Source organism: Sarcophilus harrisii, chromosome 1 (genome assembly GCF_902635505.1).
Source record: "Sarcophilus harrisii chromosome 1, mSarHar1.11, whole genome shotgun sequence".
Classification (NCBI taxonomy): Eukaryota; Metazoa; Chordata; class Mammalia; order Dasyuromorphia; family Dasyuridae; genus Sarcophilus; species Sarcophilus harrisii.
Genome location: NC_045426.1, coordinates 664748284 through 664767157, shown reverse-complemented (window position 1 = coordinate 664767157; position 18874 = coordinate 664748284). Strand labels below are relative to the sequence as shown.

Sequence of the window (18874 nt, the reverse complement as noted above, 5' to 3'; positions counted from 1 at the left end):
AAGTGAAAACAAAAGTGTGAGGTCACATTGAAAACGAAAGGCCCTGGCCTGCTGAGGGCAGCAGTAGGGATGAGAGGGCATTCCAGTCATGGCCATGAAAGTTTCTAATGTAATTGTTTCCCTTGTGAGAGAAAAACAGTGAATCAGTTGGTTATTGGTTATTAATTGAATACCTGTGATGGGCACACCATGTTTCTAAGTATTATAGGATGCCAGATTTACTTGAGATATAACTACTTGAAAGGAAGAGTTTAGAAATACAAAACTCAAGTAAGGAAACACACTTAGTACACAAAACACTACCTTGTTTGAGTGTTCTAGTAATGAAATATCTTAATAATAAATCTGCATTTTAAAAAAAATCACAAAAGCCTTCAATCAAACTTTTTTTAAATAAAAAGCTTTTCATTTTGAGTATTATTTATATGTATCCAGAGGAGAGTGAGCAGAATACATGGGGCCTAGAAGCTTTGTTAAACTAAAATTGGTCAAAGAAACCAGGGATGTTTAGCCTGAATAAGAAAAGATGGAAGGGCACTATTTGCAAATAATTCAAGGCTTTCCCATAGAAAATTCAGGGTTAGATTTGTTTCTTATGCATAATGGGGAGAAACAGTAAATTTTTAGCTCAGTTTAAAAAAATTTTTCTAATACCAAAAGCTATATGAAAATGTATTCCAACTGCCTCAAGAGGAAGTAAGTTTTTCTATTCAGATCTCAGTTGGACTAATGTCCTTATAGCTTTGATATCCTGTGGCTTCATAAGTTTGTGGACCAGCACTATTTGCAGTTTAGTTGGTGAACATCTGGCCAAAATGTGAAGTCTGTATAGTAGATTTACATCCAGGAATAAGTTCTTTCTCTCTTTACTACTTTCTTCCACTTCTTGGGTATAAGGGCTTCCTACTTTTCCTTTTTGTCTTACACTTGCTGGAAAGGATGTGCATTATGCATTTATACTGGTTGGTTGAGTCAAATGAGTTACTTTAAATGTACTTTAAATCCATTTGTGGAAAGTCTTTGTTATCTCAAGAGATTTTCAGGCATCAGTAAACAAATGGGAATGTCCTAGTATATGTAACGAAAGTACTAGATGCAGAATTGGAAAATATGATCTTCAGCGAGACTCTTCCTTTGATGTCTTCTCTGTAAAAAACAATAATGATCCTTCATGGTTATATAGTATTAAAGTTTACAGAGAAGTTTCATCACAATCCTGTGGGATGGCCAGTGTCATGTTATATATCACACACATAAGGAAACAGGCTCAGAGTGCAATAATGATTTGCTTATCACAGTGCTATCAAGTAAGGGTCGTTATGTTCCCAGTACTGTCTTAGGTGTCAAAAATACAGTGACTGAAATGGAATGCCTGTCCTCTTGGAGCTTCCATTCTATCAAGTGAAACAGCTAGTAGGTTTCAGTTCCAGGATTGAAGATGGGATAGCTAGTCCCAACTGCCCTTTGCTTGCTAAATTCTGTGATACTTTTAGACTTCAGAAGGAATAGTCACTAGTCTCTTCCCCATTATACTTCTCTACCCTCCTCCTCTAAGGTAGGGCAACAACTGGCCTAGCATTGGCTCTTTGGGGGGGTAGAAGAATGTGTCATATCATCATTGACTTCTGAGATTTGGCTTGTCCCCTTCCTGCTTGAACACAAATCAACCTTTTTCTGCTTGTCATCATTAACTCTTCATCTCCCTCCTTATTCTGGCACATTTAACCTTAATTAATATTTAATGATAGTCATTTCTATAACCCTTCCCTTATGTCCTGACTTGAAGCATCTCCAATGCCTACCATACTGTTTTTACTTTTAGTTAGAAAGTCTGTTGTGATATACATCTTGATGTCCTTATCTCTGATTTGCTCTGTTCTCTGGCCTCCATGCATGTGTGACCTATGCTGCCTCTGTCAAAGACAGAGGCTTGGGAATCTCCTGAAGGGGAAAGGATAGCAAGAATGGGGGACCTATCATAGGAAAAACACAAACCCCATACACCATCTTTAAAAAAAAAATGCCCACTTCTCATGTTAGATAAAAAATAACCACCTCTCATGTTATATATATGAACTTGATAACTCTTTCTCCCCAAAATAAAACTTCTGCTTTGCCTTCTTGTTCTTGCCTATGCCAATTCTCTAAATCCTGAAATAGCCTCCCTCTCCCACTTTCTCCTTTGCTTGTTAACTCCCTACCCATTTTAATAAATCTAACTCATGATGCCATGTAGTCTGTGAAACTTTGTATTATCCCTTTGGTCAGGAATGCTTTCCCCTTGGGACCTTAATGTGGCACTTTGTTTTTTATCTTAATGTACTTAATGTGTCATTTTATATCATAGAGTCTGTATTTATGTTGTTCTACTATATTGTTAGCTGCATGAGGGAAGGGACCTTGTCTTATCTAAGTTTTGTGTCTGCCCTATGATCTAATTTTGTACCCTGCTCTCAGTTTGTTGAATGAATGAATTGATGCAGGTATTAATATATACAAGTTTCCTCATCTTTAAAATGAAGAGATTGGACAATATTAGCTCTAAGATAATGATTTAAATAAAATGCCAGATGGTACATTGAAATAAACTTGGTTCTTCTCTTCTTTGTCCAATTTAGCCTATGGCATTGGCCTTCTGATCACCTTTGTGGCTTTGGCATGGATGCAGAGGGGCCAGCCAGCTCTCCTCTACCTAGTGCCCTGTACTGTGATCACAAGCTTTGTGATAGCTTTATGGCGCAAGGAGCTGAGAATGTTCTGGACAGGCAGCGGATTTGCGGTGAATACCAGTTTGATATGACTGTCTTCAAGAAATACTAATATTAGAAATCCTAACTAAAGTTAAAGTTGAGTAAAATATTGTAGTTTTATCATCAAAATCACACAGCTGATGTTTTTGCCATAATATTTGTTTTCTGATTACAGAAAAGTGGTTTGGTTTTAGGAGTTAAATATTTGGCCCTAGAATATTTTGAAAGTGTGGTGTAACCAACAGAGATATACTGTGAACTTTTGAGATGACATGTTAACTTTTGCTTGATGCTAATATTCCTTTTCTTAAAAGTTCTGTTAGTTCTAAAGTGTATAATCAGGCCCCTCTTAACTGGAGGTCAGACTTCTGGCAACCTTAGCCACCTGGAACCCAACTGCACAGCTGAAAATAAGCCCAAATAGCCCTTTCTGCAGCAGGGATAATAGTTGTCACAAAGCCCAGATACTTGATTCTGTAAAAGCGGGTACAGCCAGCCATGCTTAAATCAGCATGGTGAATGAAATACAGGGAATCATATTAGAAGAAGCAGTATCCACTGACAGCATGATAATTGACAGCTCTGTCTGTGGAAGGAGGAGACTGAAGAACTTGATGAAGGTCTTTCAGCTCTAGGGGATACTTCCCTGAACTAATACAATGATTGACATTCATTATGGTTACCATGAAGCAACAAGAAAGCATTGAATTATATTCAGTCTTCATTTCTTAAGAAAACATGGATATGTGTGATACAGTTTAGAAAAGTTTCCATCAAAAATAAATATTTTGGCATTTTATTTAGATGCCCAGTTGTTGGGAATGCCAAGAGGGATGGATTGACCTTTAAGGTTCCTTCCTATTCTAAAAATCCAAGATTTACTTGCTCTGGAAAAATCATTTGTGTTTAATAATACTTTATTCTCCAACTGTGTTGGATATATAAGACATTACTGTGTTGTGGTATGAGGTTAATAATATCTATCCCTTTTTGTCATTCTATGTGTTAAAAGCATTGCGGGAAGTGTGGGCTTAGATTTTAATTTGGAACTTGTTGTTCTGTCATAACATCATCATATCTGAGTTGTACCCAACCACATGTCACTTTTTTCTTCCAGGTTTTTTGGGGAAGATAACTTGAATTTCAAAACTGAATTAAAAGGGCCTCCTCAAAGCCTTTCCCTCTGATAGAAGTTTCTGATTGGTGTGCTTCTCATCCAGCTGTTGATCTGACATTAAAAGAATGATTTGTTTGAGTTAAGGTTGAGTATAGGAGAAGGCAGCATGACAATATATGAGCAGGTGAGGCAAGTTAAGCTTTCACAAAGGGGAAAAAGGAATCCTGGATCCCCTTGACAAAAGGAAGGACTCCTTTTGCAATGTTTACAGCAAAACTCTTTAAGCTAAAGAGGCACAGATGTTGTAAGGCATCTGCAGCTCTTTTTAGAGTGGCACTTTGGACAGCTATTTTCTTTCTCAGCCTGAACACCATGAAGGATTTGGGCATTTAACATTCCCTTTGATTCAAGAAGTCTTGCTGTATTTTTTTTTTTTTTTTTTTTTTCAATAATTGAAGCTGTCCAGGAGGTGGGGAGGTAACAAATCTTCATCAATAGAGGTTTGTAAGCACAGGTTTTTTGGGATGATGTAGGGACATTCCATTCAGCTGCAGGTTGCACTGGGTCAATTCTGACTTTGATATTGTGTGATTATGGGTCATTGAATGCATCTTAAAAGGAACCACAGTTCCTGTGGGTTCAAGTACCTATAATTGTAAAACATTTTCAATGGCTCAAATTTATTTTAATCTGAAATCAGCTACATAATATTATTTCTTTTCCAAACTTTTTGGGAAAAGAGTTTGAGCTTGACTTGCCTTACCTTCTTTATCACCATTTCTATTTCTGTCAGGTGCCTGTCATCCAGCAGCCATCAATGTTGTTTCCTGAGGTGTAGAGTCTCCTCTAGTTTAGCCTTTTTTTCAGGTCTATATAATGTCAGGGGTCTCGTTAGATATATTTACATTGCCTTACCTATGACTTTTCTTTTGTAGAAGGACCTGTCTCAGCCTTCCTGGGTGATGGCTTCATCTGAATGTCCCCAACCCCTAAAAGATTCAAATGCTTCCCCTTCTCAACAGGAGCCAAACAAAGAATTGATCAACCCCACTCTCCAAGCCGACCAACTCTCTGATACACCCACATCCTTGGAGAAAACAGCAAGTGCCAGTGGACCTCTGAGCTCTGCCCCTCATGTTTCAGAACCAGCCGATCAAGACAAGGACCAGCCTGGTCAAGAGATTGGAGAGGCCCATCAGACTAGATGAGGAGAATGGCAATAGGAATCATGACACCTGCTTCATGGCCCCGAGTGTCCATGGACTGGTTCTAACTTTCACTAAAGAGCCCCACGCATCATTCCTCCTACAGTTGCTGATACTTGTTAGGTTCCCCCTCTCCCTCTTTCTGAAATATGGTGCTTTCATTCCCTTCTGATGCCCATTTCAGGGAGAACTTGAAATAGGTTTCTCTTCCTCCATTCCTGCTTTCCTTTTTATGCCCTCCTTGTATTACGGGATTTTATTTATGCATTGCCCTGTGCTTGCGTGATTGCTGTGTTTCTCTAGGCTAACTGAGAATGTTAATCTTGACAGGGAAGCACTGGACAGTTTAGCTAACATAAAAAGCTAGGAGAAGTCATTGTTAGTATTTCTCTTAGCCAGCAGTTAACATTTGGTTTTTCTCTTTATGATATATTAATTACAAATGATTGATTTAATGTAATCAGATATTTAAGAAGCAAGAAATAGTCCATCATTTCATCTCCTTTTGAAAGATAGGCATTTCTATTCTGGTGCATGGAGTGCATCATGATTCTCTAGGGTTTTTTCCCCCCATGTTTAAAAGATAGTCTGGTCAAAGATTCCAAAAAGTAGAAGGCTTTTCTAGGTAAACATTCACTGAGTAGACTACCTCTTGTCCACCATAGTATGTTAAATTCTTTATTACTCAGGAGATGTAAAAACAAGATTACCATATGCTAGTGTCCAGGTTATTAGGAAAAGGACTATGAAGTGATAAGGAGAGAATGGTGTAAGAATTTGAAGAAGCTGGTTATTAGAGGAAATGAAATAGACCCTAAAGTCTGTGTGGTTCTTGTGTTAAAGAAGGTTTTGCTATGTTTCTTTGATTGTGTCTTATGAGCTTGGATGGAAGAGTAAGTGTGAGAGCATGTTCAGAAACCTGGATATTTAGTCCAAACTTTTAAATATGTCTTGTCGATTTTCCTAAAAAATAATTGGCTACCTCTCCACCCCCACCCCAACTGTTGAGATCCAGAGTCTTGTAGGCAATGTTCCATATTTTTCTAAGTCACTCAGGCTTCATTCATTAGAACTAAATCAGTATTGCCTCTGCAGATTTGGCACCTCTATGGGACTTTTTGAAAACTTAAAGATGAGGGGAAACTATAATCTCACTTTATATGAAATAAAATATGGCTTTTGGATTTCTAGTACATTTTTTAGGCTAAGTTCTAGGGATTAGCATGGAGTCCCCTAACTCATTAAACTTCAATTCAGGTTATCTTTTTCTACCACTGGAAAATTACTGAGATTGTAGATCTATGGTTCTCTTTTGCCCTCCCCATTGTCCTTGAAAGAGGATTTGGGTGAGGAGGACATTTCTCTTTGCTATCATTTCCTTTATACATGGCAACACTGGCTACAGCTGTTGCTGAGCAAACCAGTGTGATAGGTAAATTTCTTCAGCCTCTTTGGCAGATTCAGCATCTCAGCTTTTGTTTACGTTTTTAAGTATAAGATCCATTTTGTTTTGAATGCAGAAACAAGGGGCTTTAACTTTAATTTCTAAGACTCAAGTATTCCTGTTTTTTAACACTATACATTCCAGTCCATAAAAACAACTTAAGTCCTGCACCTTGCAGTAGTAAGGAATGCATTTAAAAATCTAGCTGAGGAACTTTTGCAATATATGGGAATATTCTGGAATGGCATTCTTTCTTCTACCTCACTGATAGGATTCTCACAACACCTTTAGAGAGACATTATTTAGAGCTTATGGCATTTGGCATGTGTGCACACGCACATGTGTATACACACACACACACACACAAACCAGAAAGGTCTAACTGCCAAATGGCACTGGCAGAGAGGCACTGGTGACTGGTTCCGTTACAACATGGCCACTGTGGCTGAAGGGCAAGGTTGCCCATCTTATTCCATACCTATCCTTTTCACCCTTTTTTCCCCTAAAACAACTAGAATGTTGTCTCTTACATAATGAAAAGGGTCTTGGTGTGGAAGAATGAACAGTTCCTATTCCTGTCTTGCTAGACCACGGGAAGCCCTGATTTCATCCTCTTCATCCTAAGTTACAGTAAGGTAGCTGAAAGCCCCAAGCACTATGGCAGAGCCCAGAGGGCTCTTCAGGGAGATTGGATCCCTTCAGATGCTCCCTTGTTAAAGCAGGGTTCTGCTTCTGGATCCACCACCTTCCCTGAAGCTTCAAGTGGTTCCCTCAGCTGTGCTTGGGCTCAGAAAGTGGAGCTAGAATCTCTTTGTACATCAGGGTTTGGAGTTCTCCCCAGTCCAAATGCCCAATCAGATGTCACTTAGGGCTCTTTTGGCAGCCTTACACTTGACTACTCTTGTAATCTTGTCTTTAGCCCTCCAGGCAGCCTTTTCAAATTTGAGCCAGCCTTTTCAAATTTGAGCTTTGAAAAACTTTCCAGTTAATGGATAATGAATGACAGGCACTTATTTTTCATTCAACTAGTCTTAAGGCGAGGACTTTTCAATATTATACTTACTACTTAGGGTTCTGCCTTTCAGGTGTACTTCCTCATTGTCTCATTCATGCCTGACCTTCCCAGAATATCAGAGGCTTTGGGTAAAATCATAACCTTCTGAAAAAATACCAGCATTGAGGATTTATGAACAGTCTTAGTCAGCCATTAGTTCTCTGGGGAGGAGGGATGGATTTTCTAGCTAAAGGAAGCAAAAAATCTCCAAAGTCCTTCAACCTGTTTGTGTATTTCTCTTGGGTTAAAACGAACTGATAACAACCTGGGAACAATACCAAATGGACCTTTTCCTCCTTATGTTCCTGTCCTTTTGTGAGCATGTTGCCATGGGATAACATGATGCAAGTGAGCTCTTGTGCCAGGAAGATACCTGAGTTGGAACCTGCTTCAGCCAATTGGACTATGCCTTAATTTAAGCCATTTTATACTTGTGTATGGTAAATGTGGGTTTGATTGTTTTGGGTTTGTTTTTTTTTTTTTTTTTAATAGAAAAATGTTAAGGAATTCTAAGGCAGATGTTCCTAAAGTTTGAGTTTCATATTTTTTGCCTTGCTTCTGTTTAACCTTATCATTAAACATAGATTTTGATATTTAAAACTCAGCATTTGAGATTTAATGTGAAGCAATAGGGAAGAGAATTGTCCTTATGTTGCCAAGTTTGCTATCAAAATAAAGATTCCCTCACCCATATGAAGTGCTTTGTGGGATCCCAGGATTTTAGAATGAACAGGATCTTACGTGTTTGTCTAGTCCAGCCCTTTCCTTTTACAAATGAAATCGAAGTCCAGAATATTTGTGACTTTCTTGAGCTCATAAAGATAAGTAATGGAGGCAGATCCTTTGACTCCCAAGCCAACATACCCTTTTTTTCTCCGTACCATATTGTTAAGGGACTATGGCTTTATCTTTGTATTCTGAATGAAATGATTTTTGTCACTAATTTTTGGGATGTTCTTGCTGATTAGTGAACTGGTTAGCAAGCTTGCTAGTTTTTGGTACGAATCTGTTAGGAAGAAGGGAATCTGTCAGGCAGGTGTTGTGAATGCCTTCTAAGGAAAAATCTAATGGAGGAGAAAGCAGGGGAAGGAAGACAGACTCACAAGTGATGTATCCAAAATCACCCAGTGAGTAACTGACTCAGGACTAGCTAGCACTCAAGTCCCAGGGCTCTTTCTACTCTGCCTCTGCCTCATAATCAGAATGATGAGATCACTTGTAATTAATAAACTCACATAAATAATTCAATATCAAATTGATGAGGTAAAGCTCGTTTAAATTATTGACATTTGAATTATGTAAAACATTTTCAAAATAATAGTTTTGTTTCAGACATAAATGATAACATTAAGCTAAGAAAATAGAACTTAATAAAGAGCCTTAATGGATCTACTTTAAAGAATAAGAATTATCTGTAAGCAGTGTATCAGATATAAATGGCCCTCCTAAAAACTGAAGTCATTTGAAAATGTTTTCAACTATATCCCCTTCATTTTGATCTACAATTTGCACTTCAAAGGAAATATCTAAGCAAATGTTAACATCAGTCTTTAATGAAATTGTCAATTGGTAGGGTTCTGCATAATCTTTCTGCAGAATTACATATGAGAATTTCAGAATTTACTAGGATAGGAAAAAATTTGTGAGTGTTGAGAGATTTTCACTTCCTCTCCTACACTCTCTGTGATATTCCCCCCTTTGGGAATGGAACCGCCCTTGGAATCCAAGAGGAGGAAGGATTCTGGTATCCTGCAGAGAATTGCAAGCTTATGATGGCTCCAAACATGCATGAAAAGTTCCATTGTTCTTCCTGTTCGAGGAAGATCCAGTTACTTTTAAGAAAAACTCATCTGAAGGCCCCTGCAAAGGGAAATGTACCACCTCTGAATTTAACAGCAGCTCCCACTTGCTAAAATCGGGCACTACAAGATGACATTGTTCTTGTTCTTTGGGGGCAAGGAGGAGGGTAGGGTATCCGCCTCAGGGGTCTTATTGGGGGGGGGGGAAGGCTCCCGAAAAGGATTTCTCAGCAGAATGCCATTCTCTCCTCTCTGTCTAACTTTTATACGGTGGCTGTCATTCTAATACCTAAATGGAGTATTGTCTTGGAGAAGAGCAGACCTTCCGCTGAGTCTTAGAACGGTCCCCTTGGCTCCCCCCGCAAGTTGAACTAAGCTGGGATGTCAACACGAGGTCCTAGGAACCTTTCCTTGCAAAGCTGATTTCCAACTCTACAAGTTAAGTGTATTCTGAGTCAGGTCAAAGCACCCCCAGCTTCTGGACCTCCTCGTTGCGGGTGTGTCGTTATGGAAAGGGCTTGCGGAAAGGTCCCGTCCTATGGCGCGCCGCCTACCCTCGCTGCTGAGCCGGGCGCCTTTGGCCGAGTCACCGACAACTCTGCACCTCGGGTTGTTGGACCGGCAGACTCTGAGAGCCCCTGTGCGGGAGGAAGGACTCGGCCCCAGAGGGTTGTCCGGGCCGGGGAAGGGGCACGGACAGCTCCTGGGCCCGAATGGTATTTAAGCAATGTCAAGACCACCAAGAAACCTCCATTGTCTGGCCTCCATTTGGAGGGTGGGTCAACAAAACAAAAAAGCTCTTCCCACAGTTTTGGTGTTCATTGAGGGATTGCAATCTGCTGCTGAGAGGAGCCCCGCAAACTGTGGAAGTTAAATCTGTTCAGAGGAGTGACGGAAAAGTCGGCTCCTAAGTTTTCCTTTTGGGAGCTGTTGTGCCCGAGGTGGAGTGAGCAACTGCTTTAGGTGCGGCTTCCTTGTACCCTGAAGCCCGAATCTGTTGCCGGCCCCGGGCCACCCAACCCGGGTTTAAAACAGCCTGGGGCTGTACCCCGGGGGCCTCTGAGGAGTTGGCGAGCAGCCCCCACGGGACCGGGCACTGTCTGGGAGAAGAGGGGAGGAGAGGAAAAAGGCCGGGGAAGGGGGTGAAGCGCTTGATTTCCCGGGAGACTTGGAGAAGGGAAGAGGAAGTTAAAATGTGAAAGGGGGGAGAAGAGGGTCCTGACTCCGAGGGAGGGGTTGAGGAATATGGAACTGGAATCCTGGCGGGAACCTGGAGCGGTAGGCAGCACGGAACTCTAATCCCCGAGGGGGCGGGGAGGCTGAGGCTTTAACCTCGACGGGACGGGCAGGGGCGCCCCAGACCCGAGAGACGGGTGGGCAGGGCCGGCACCGCTCCCCTCCGGCCCTTCCTTCCCGCCCCCTGCCCCACAAAAACGGGCAGGCGGCCACCAGAGGCAGCCACTCGTGGCAGCAAGCGGCGGAGAGAGCTGCTGACGGGGCGGCCCGGCGGGGCGAGGGAACCGAGACTGCCTGCCCGTCTGGCACCGGGAGCGGCCCGGGTGAGTCTGTCTCGGGGCCGGAGGGGACAGGCGAGGGGCGGGCTCAGGCCGGGAGGAGCTCCCGGCGGCAGCGACGGCCCGGGGCGCCGGTGTCCTTAAAGAGCTGGGCAGAAATCCACTCCTAGGGCCCGGCGAGGGGGCGAGCCCGCTCCTCCGGGCACGCAGAGCCCAAGCTAAGGCTGCGCAGCGCCCTGGGCGCGGCTGGCGCCGAGCGCTGGGGTTCCCGAGAAAAGCAAAACGGCCCCCGTTCTCCACAAGCTCCCGATCGCATCCGGGAGGCAATGGGTGCGCACCCAGGTACCGACAGGCCACAGGAGCCGTGACCGGAGCCTGCCAGCGGAGGGAAGGGGGCCAGGAAAAGGAAGCCGGGGCAGACATGCCAGGGAGAACCTTCCAAAAGGCTTGCGATGGGCGAGTCGGGAGGGGAGCATCTTGGGCGAGGAAGGAGGCCGGTGTCGCTGGCTCCCAGAGGGCACGGAGTGAGTGGAGGAAGGTCTAAAATGCCTAGGGAAATAGGAAAGGGCCACGGGGCTTTACATTTGACTCTGGGGGTAACAGGCAACCGCTGGGCGGTGGGTGCTGATGCTGAACGGGCGTCGGAGTGCGTGGACACGGACGCGAGCTTTAAGAAGATGACTGCCATAGCCGCGTGGAAGATGGATTGGAACAGGAGAGCAAGCAGCGGGCTGCTGCCGCGGTCTAAGCTTTAAGCGATGGGGGCCCGCGCCCGCAGGGAGCCGCCTCAGAGAGAAGGGGGCAAAGAGGAGGGGAAAAGCTACGGAGAAGGACTGAGCGCCGGACTGGATGGAGGAGGGCAAGCAAAACATGCAGCGAGGAAGAGGCCCAAGTCACAGGGCGGGGCGATTGTGCCCCCAGAAGCAAGGGGGAGAGAGAGGGTTTCGGGGGCAAAGGCAGTCAGCATCAGCCCCATCTCGTGGGGGTGAAGCAAGGGGCCCCGGGAAAATGGTTTCCATACAAAAGTCCTAACTGGAAGGATCCTGGAGATCATCTCAAGCAAAAGCCCATCGTTTTACAGCTGGGGAGATTGAGAAGAAAGAGCAGGGAGTGCCTAACTCAAGTGTCCCACACCCAAAGTGGCAGTCACTCTAGAATCCAGACCCTCTCACTTCAAATCCATGGCGTGCTCCCTACCGCGCTTAGCTGACTTTTTCATTCTATCTAAGGAAAAGAGCACATAAAGAGCTCAGACTTTCTGAGAAGGGTTCCACAGAATTATCAGATTTATAGCTGTCCCTGATACAGGTGGAAATATGTTTAGAAGAATTTCACGGTTAATCTATATTGGATTATTTTCCAATATGTGGAGGGGGGAAAGTGGGGAGGGAGAAAAATAAGAAACACAAGGTTTTGCAAGGGTGAATGTTGAAAATTATCTTTGCATGTATTTTGAAAAATAAAAAGTTATTATTAAAAATTATAGCTGTAGTCTATGACACTTAACTTGCTGGCTCATGATAGCCTTGAGTGTCCATCTGTCCGTCCAACACTCACCCACTTGGGAATATGATTTGGAGTCAGAAAGAGTCAAGAAGATGTGTTTGAGTTCTGCCTCAGACAACATAAACTGGAACCCCAGGCAAATCATTCCCTTTTCTGGGCTTTAGTTTAACATCTGTCAAATGAGGAGATTGGATCTGATGGTCTCAAGGGTCCCTTCCACTTTTTGGTCCATGATGCTGTGAAGGAAATCAAGAACCAGCTTAATGGAACTCTGTATTTGGGAGTGAGAACGTTTTCGCCATTCTTGACTGAAATGAGCTTAATAAAAGGTGAATTAGCTTTAATGGAGCAGAAGAGCAGATGGGTTAAAGAAGCAGAATGTGGATCAGTGTTTTAGCTGCCTAAGTCTGTATGAGACAAGGAAGGGTCAGTTGCTCCAGAATGCAACAGGGAAAGGTGAGATTCCCTAGGTAGTAGGAAAGTGTCCTGGGATAGTCCACATCCTTACATTCTGTATTAAGAAAATGATCTTGATTTTTGTGTGTGTTTTGAAGCAAATTTAATTTTGATGGCAAGATCTAGTCTTAGTGTAACTCAGGCTATATTAAGGGAAGCTTAGGGTCTAGAATGAGAGAGGGTGTAAAGGCCAGCCCAGCCCAGCCTAGTGGTCAGAAAATACCTGTTGCTAAATAATATGACATTAGCTATATGTATAGTCATTATTAAATCTGGATATCACATTTTAGAAAGAAGATGGACAGCCTTAGGCAGACCAAGGGCTGAATACCCACTGGTCAGGATGCTATGAGTCTGAATACAGGTTGAGCAAGGTTGCCTCAAGGTCTTTTTTTAACTCTATAAGCTTGTGGATTTGAGACGAATTTCCACCTTTTTCTTTCAATTATTTGCTTGCTTCTTTTTCCATTCTCTAACTCCCCCCCCCCCAAAAAAAAAAAGAAAAAGGAAAAAAAGGTATACACAAGCATCTTCCTTTTCTATCAGATTATAGTCAGGGATCTCTAAAATCCTATCTGATTTTAAATCCTGTGCTCCCATGACAGACCACGTCCAGGAGAGCCTGACCAGGTTGAGGTAGAGACTTAAAATTATGTCACATGGGGATTAATTAGGTGAAGGAAATGGAAATATTTGATCTAGAGAAGAAAAGACTTGGGTAACAATTGTGACTTTATCTGAAAATGGTTTAATGGGGAAAGGGGGAAATCAATCATTTTCTATGTATCTCTCAAGACAAAACTCTAGGTATAAGAAGACAAATTTAATATTAATAACAATTCTCTGAGCACTTAAATATTTGTAAAGTGGTTTCCTCACAATAACCCTGAGAGGTAATGCAATATTATTCCCATTTTACAGATTCAATTAGTAAGATTTTGAGGTAGATTCAAAACTAGGTCTCCCAGCTCCAAGTCCAGCATTCTTTCTGTTAGTTCAATATAAGGAAGAAGTTCAGAGCAATAAAAATGAGGAAATTGGACTGATGACTTGTAAAAGTCTTTTCCTACTTGAAATCTACTATAAAGTCAGCTAATCAACAAACATTTCGTAAACCCTTACTATGTGCTAAGCACCAGAATTACATATACAAGCAAAAAAGAAAGGGGGCAACTAGATGGTGCAGTGGATAGAGCACCAGCCCTGATGTCAGGAGAATCTGAGTTTAAATCCGCCCTCAGACACTTAACACGTCCTAGCTGTGTGACCCTGGGCAAGTCACTTAACCTCAGTTGCCTAAGGGGAAAAAAGGTAGTTCCTTCCCTCAAGGAGCTTATATGAAGGAAATAACATACAAGAAGCTGAAAAAGTGTGTGTATTGTGAGGGAAATGAGGGAAAAAATTCCCCAGCTTGGGAGCATGGTGGAGAAGTCCAGAGAAGTGGTGGGAAATGAAGAGCTGTCCAGTTCAATTTGGTATATTGTCAGTCAATATACATTCATTAAGCACCTACTATATAGCATGCACTGTACTTTTTTGCTGGGGATAGAAAAAGAAATAAAAGACAATGCCTGTTCTCAAGGACCTTACAGTCTAATGTGGAGACAAGAAGTAAAAAAATTATATAACCAGCTACATTATATATGGTATAAATAGAATTAATTAACCAAAGGGAGGCACTGGAATCCAGAGGAGAGGAGAGGGGAAAGGCTTTCTAGAGAAGGTGGGATTTTAGTGGAAACTTATAGTCAGGGAAGCCAGTAGACAGAGATCAGGAGGGAGAACATAACACACATGGGGATCAGCCAGAGCAGAAGGTGGAATATCTTTTTCCTAGAACAGTGTCACTGACTCAAAGAGTATGTGTTGGGGAGTAAGGTGCTTGGAAGCTTGGAAAGGTAAGGAAGAACTTTGGATACTAAGCCCAGCATCTTGGTTTTGATCTTGGAGGGGATTACTGAATAGAGGGGTGACATGATCAAAGCTGCCCTTTTGGAAGATCACTCTGAAGCTCAGTGGAGGATGTCCTGGAGTATGTATATATACTGAAATATAAATACAAAATACATATGAAATTTCCAGGAGAGGGCACTTGGGGTGATGGATGGATGGAGAGAAGAAAGATCCTTCAGAAGGTGGCATTTCATCTAAACTTTGTTTTTTGTTTGTTTTTGAGGAATTGAGATTAAATGACTTGCCCAGGGTAACACAGCTAGTATCTTAACACTGAATTTGAATTCAGATCCTCCTGACTCCAAGCCCAGTGATCTATCAGCTATACCACCCTGCTGGCCCTTCATCTAAACTTTGAAAGAAGCTAGGGATTCTTTGAACAGAAGTGATTACATGCCAATCATGAGGGAATGATAGATTGTGCTATAGATACATAGGAAGAAAAGTTGTTGTATATGGAGAATAACAAGATAGAGAACAAAAACAGAGTATAGGAGAGTAAGCCTAGAAGAGGTGATTGGAACCAGATGGTGAAGGACTTGAAATGCTGAACCAAGGAATTCATATGTTTTTCCTAGAAAAAAGAGGGATTTACTAGAGCTTTTTGAGCAAAGGGATATCCCAGTCAGACCTGTGGTTTAGGAATATCCCTTTGAGAATAAAAGCCATTCCCCATTTGGTAAATAATCAAAAGATATGAAGAGGCCCTTTTCAGAGAATAAAATCCAATTTATCAATAAACATATAAAATGCTCTAAATAAGTAATAATTAGAGATAATTAAGACAACTTAGGTATTACCCATCTAATCATCAAAGATAACCTAAAAACTCAAGTGATCAATACTGGAGGAGCTGTGGATTGATTGGTCCAGTCATTCTGGAAAGTAATATGAAACAATGCTCCCGAAGTTATTTTATTAGAATGCTCTTTGATCCAATAATAATACCAATATTAGGTCTATACTTCAAAGAGATCAAAGAAAAAGGAAACAGATACAGATGTTTCAAAATGTTTATAGCAGCTTTTTGTGGAGTCAAAGAACTGAAACTGAGGGAATATTCATTAACTGGGGAGTGACGGAACAAGTTATGGTATATGAATGTGATTGAATATTACTGTGCTGTAACAAATAAGGAGATGGGTCCAGAGAAACCTGGGAAAACTTGTATGATCTGATCCAGAGTGAAATTTTAAAAAACCCAGAACAATTTATACAATTCACAACATAATTGTAAAGACAAGTAACTTTGAAAGTCTTCAGAACTCTTATCAGCTTAATGATGAACCATATTTCCAAAAGACTAATAATGTAAGCAGTTAATAAATACTGTCCTAAATGCTAGGGATACAAAGAAAGTAAGAGATAATTCATGCTCCCAAGGAGCTTCCAACATACTGGAAAACTCTACATACACACAACTATACACAAATAAAGTTTAAACAGGATAAATTGGAAATAGTCAGCAAAGGGAAGCCACTAGAATTAAGGAGGATTAGGAAAGGTTTACCAATCCCACCAGAAAAGTGGGTTTTAAGCTGGGACATGGTCAATAGAGACCTTTTTATGCATGCTGTTGTTATTCAGTTGTATCCTGCTCTTTGTGACCCCTTTTGGGTGTTTTTTGGGCAAAGATACTGAAGTGGTTTGACATTTCCTTTTCCAGCTCCTTTTACAAATGAGGAAAATGAGACAGTTCATTATTAGACTAGCTAGTAAGTGTCTGAGGCCACATTTGAACTCAGGTTTTTCTGACTCCAAACTTAGTGTTCTATTCACTGTACTACCTTGCTAGTTTTCATGACTACATATTCTTGTAATATGGAATTGAGTTCCCTTTTTTCTCAATAAGAGCGATTTAGAAAAGAGGAGGGGGGAGGGAAAGGGAGGGAGAAACAGAGACAGAGAGAGAGAGAGAGAGAGAGAGAGAGAGAGAGAGTAGGAAGGAGCAAACAGATTTCTTCCAAGGGGTTAACTTTTAGAGGAATGACTTCCTTCAGCCTAGTCCTTGTACTTCTCATGGACCTCTGTTGACCTAGGCTGTCACATGGAGTAGATGCCCTTCCCCATGGTCCCCTCTCACAATTCCTACATTTTACCAGCCCTAGAGAGGATGGGGACTGCTCCTCCTCTGCCCCTCATCACATGTACCTCTATCTTCTATGCTGCTGCCCCAACTGCTTTAATCCTAGGTGAAAACATTTCTAGCTACAGCTCTAAAATTTGTTGTTGTTGTTCGTCATTTTCTAGTCGTGTCCAACTCTGTGATTTTGAGATTTTGTTGGCAAAGATATTGGAGTAATTTTGCCATTTCCTTCTAGTTCATTTTACAGATGAGAAAACTGAGGCAAACAGGGAAGTGATTTGTCCAGAATCACACAGATAATAAGTGTCTGAGGCCAGATCTGAACACAGGAAGATTGGTCTCTGACTCCAGGCCCAGCACTCTCCCCACTCTGAAACCAAGCTGCCCCTCCGAATAGAATATGAGTTTCAAAATAATGTTTGCATAAGAGGAATATAAAGTACTTTGAGGTCAGCTTAGAGCAACAATGGTTTCTGGCTGGGGGAAAATCAGAGATTGATTCTTGGATCATAAGATCATAGATTTAGAGTTGAAAGAAAATTTTGAGACTACTCAGTCCAACCCTCTCTGTTGTCAGAAAAGGAAACTAGGGCCCAAGAGGTTAATTAGTTGTTCAATAGGACTAATAAACTCTCTAGATCCAGATTTAAACACTGGTCTTCTTAACTTCAGGTCCACAGCTCTATCCTCTGCCTCCCAGCGGCATCTTGACAGCGTCCAATTTTATGAGTACTTTAAAGCAAATATAAAAGTTCTCATTAGTTTCTTTGGCTTCACCCACAGTGAGCATTATTCCTCAGCCCTTCTGCTGCTAAACACATTATGGAGCTGAAAGGACACAAGACTCTAATGGCTACAAATACCATTTCCCTACAAAAGTACGTTCCCATGAAAATCTAACAATAGGTTATAGAAAAGAGAGCTCAGGCTTATTCCAGCTCCATCAGGCTTGTTGAGTGATTTATTTCATGGAGTTGAGGCAAGGGGAGAGAGAAGGTTTTCATGACTAGACTATAGCCTGATGGGAGAGGAAAAGGGAAGAAACTGGAGAGGCAGACGCTGCAACCTGTACAAAAGACGCCTGTTTCATAAATAGACTTTGGCTGTGGTGGAATTGAAAGAGTGGAGACAAGTAAGATGAGAGAGACAGACAGACAGACACAGAGACAGAGACAGAGACAGAGAGAGGAAAAGCAGGAGGGAGGGAGCGAGAGATAAAGAATAAAGAAGGAAAAGAGGAGAGAGATCAATGGAGGAGAAAGAGAGCTAGAGAGAAAAGAGAGAGATAGGAGCGGGCAAGAAAGAAACAGACAGAGACAGAGGCACGGAGATAGAGAAAGAAATGAGAGATGAGAAATGAGAGAAAAATAAATATGAGAGGGTGGAGGAGATGGAGAAAGAGGGACAGACAGCAGACAAGCACAGACAGACAGAGACAGAGACAGAGAGACAGAGAAAGATGAGAGAGACAGAGAAACAGAGACAAATACAGAGACAGAGACAGAGAGGAGAAAGACAGAGACAGAGAGAGAGAGAGGGAGAGAAAGAGAGAGAGAGAGAGGGAGAGAAAGAGAGAGAGAGATGAAAGAGTTATCATAGCGTCCCAGAGTCTGAGGTAGGAGGGACCCCAGAGGCCAATTAGTCCAATCTCTATTACATTTAGAATGTAACCTCTTTAAGGGGAGGAACCATTTTTACTTTTGCTTTTTGTCCCCAGTGCTTAGCGTAGTGCTTGATATATAGTAAACAGTTAATAAATGCCTATTCCTAAAGGTAATCTTTGTTCCTACAGGTAAGAGGGAGCCATTAAAGCTTATTGAGTTGGGCAGTGACAAGGTCAGATTTGTGATTTAGGATAGCACTTTGGCAGCTGCTCAGAAGATACTTTGGAATAAGGAGAGACTCCAGGTGGAGGGAAAAAGGCTGCTGTTATAGTCCAGATGATGAGCATCTGAACTAGAGAGAGGGTTATGTGGAAGAGAAGGCAGCA

General features: G+C 41.9%; 2 protein-coding genes across 8 annotated transcripts in view; both read left to right on the top strand.

Moving 5' to 3' along the window:
- The window catches only part of SPPL2B (signal peptide peptidase like 2B), a 45106-nt gene extending 36936 nt beyond the window's left edge, over positions 1 to 8170 (top strand). The window contains exons 14-15 of one of the 7 annotated variants that reach the window (XM_012542230.3): positions 2619 to 2779; positions 4890 to 8170. In XM_012542230.3, the coding sequence (XP_012397684.1) occupies positions 2619 to 2779; positions 4890 to 5075 (347 nt within the window). In that variant the 3' untranslated portion in view covers positions 5076 to 8170. Of the gene's footprint in view, positions 1 to 2618; positions 2847 to 3867 lie in introns of those variants that run through there. The other 6 variants (XM_003760806.4, XM_012542232.3, XM_012542231.3 and 3 more) reach the window with 6 other exon arrangements.
- Positions 8171 to 10888: 2718 nt separating this feature from the next.
- The window catches only part of TMPRSS9 (transmembrane serine protease 9), a 96035-nt gene continuing 88049 nt past the window's right edge, over positions 10889 to 18874 (top strand). The window contains exon 1 of the mRNA XM_031948278.1: positions 10889 to 10928. The gene's annotated coding sequence lies outside the window, so the exon portion shown is untranslated. The remainder of the gene's footprint in view (positions 10929 to 18874) is intronic.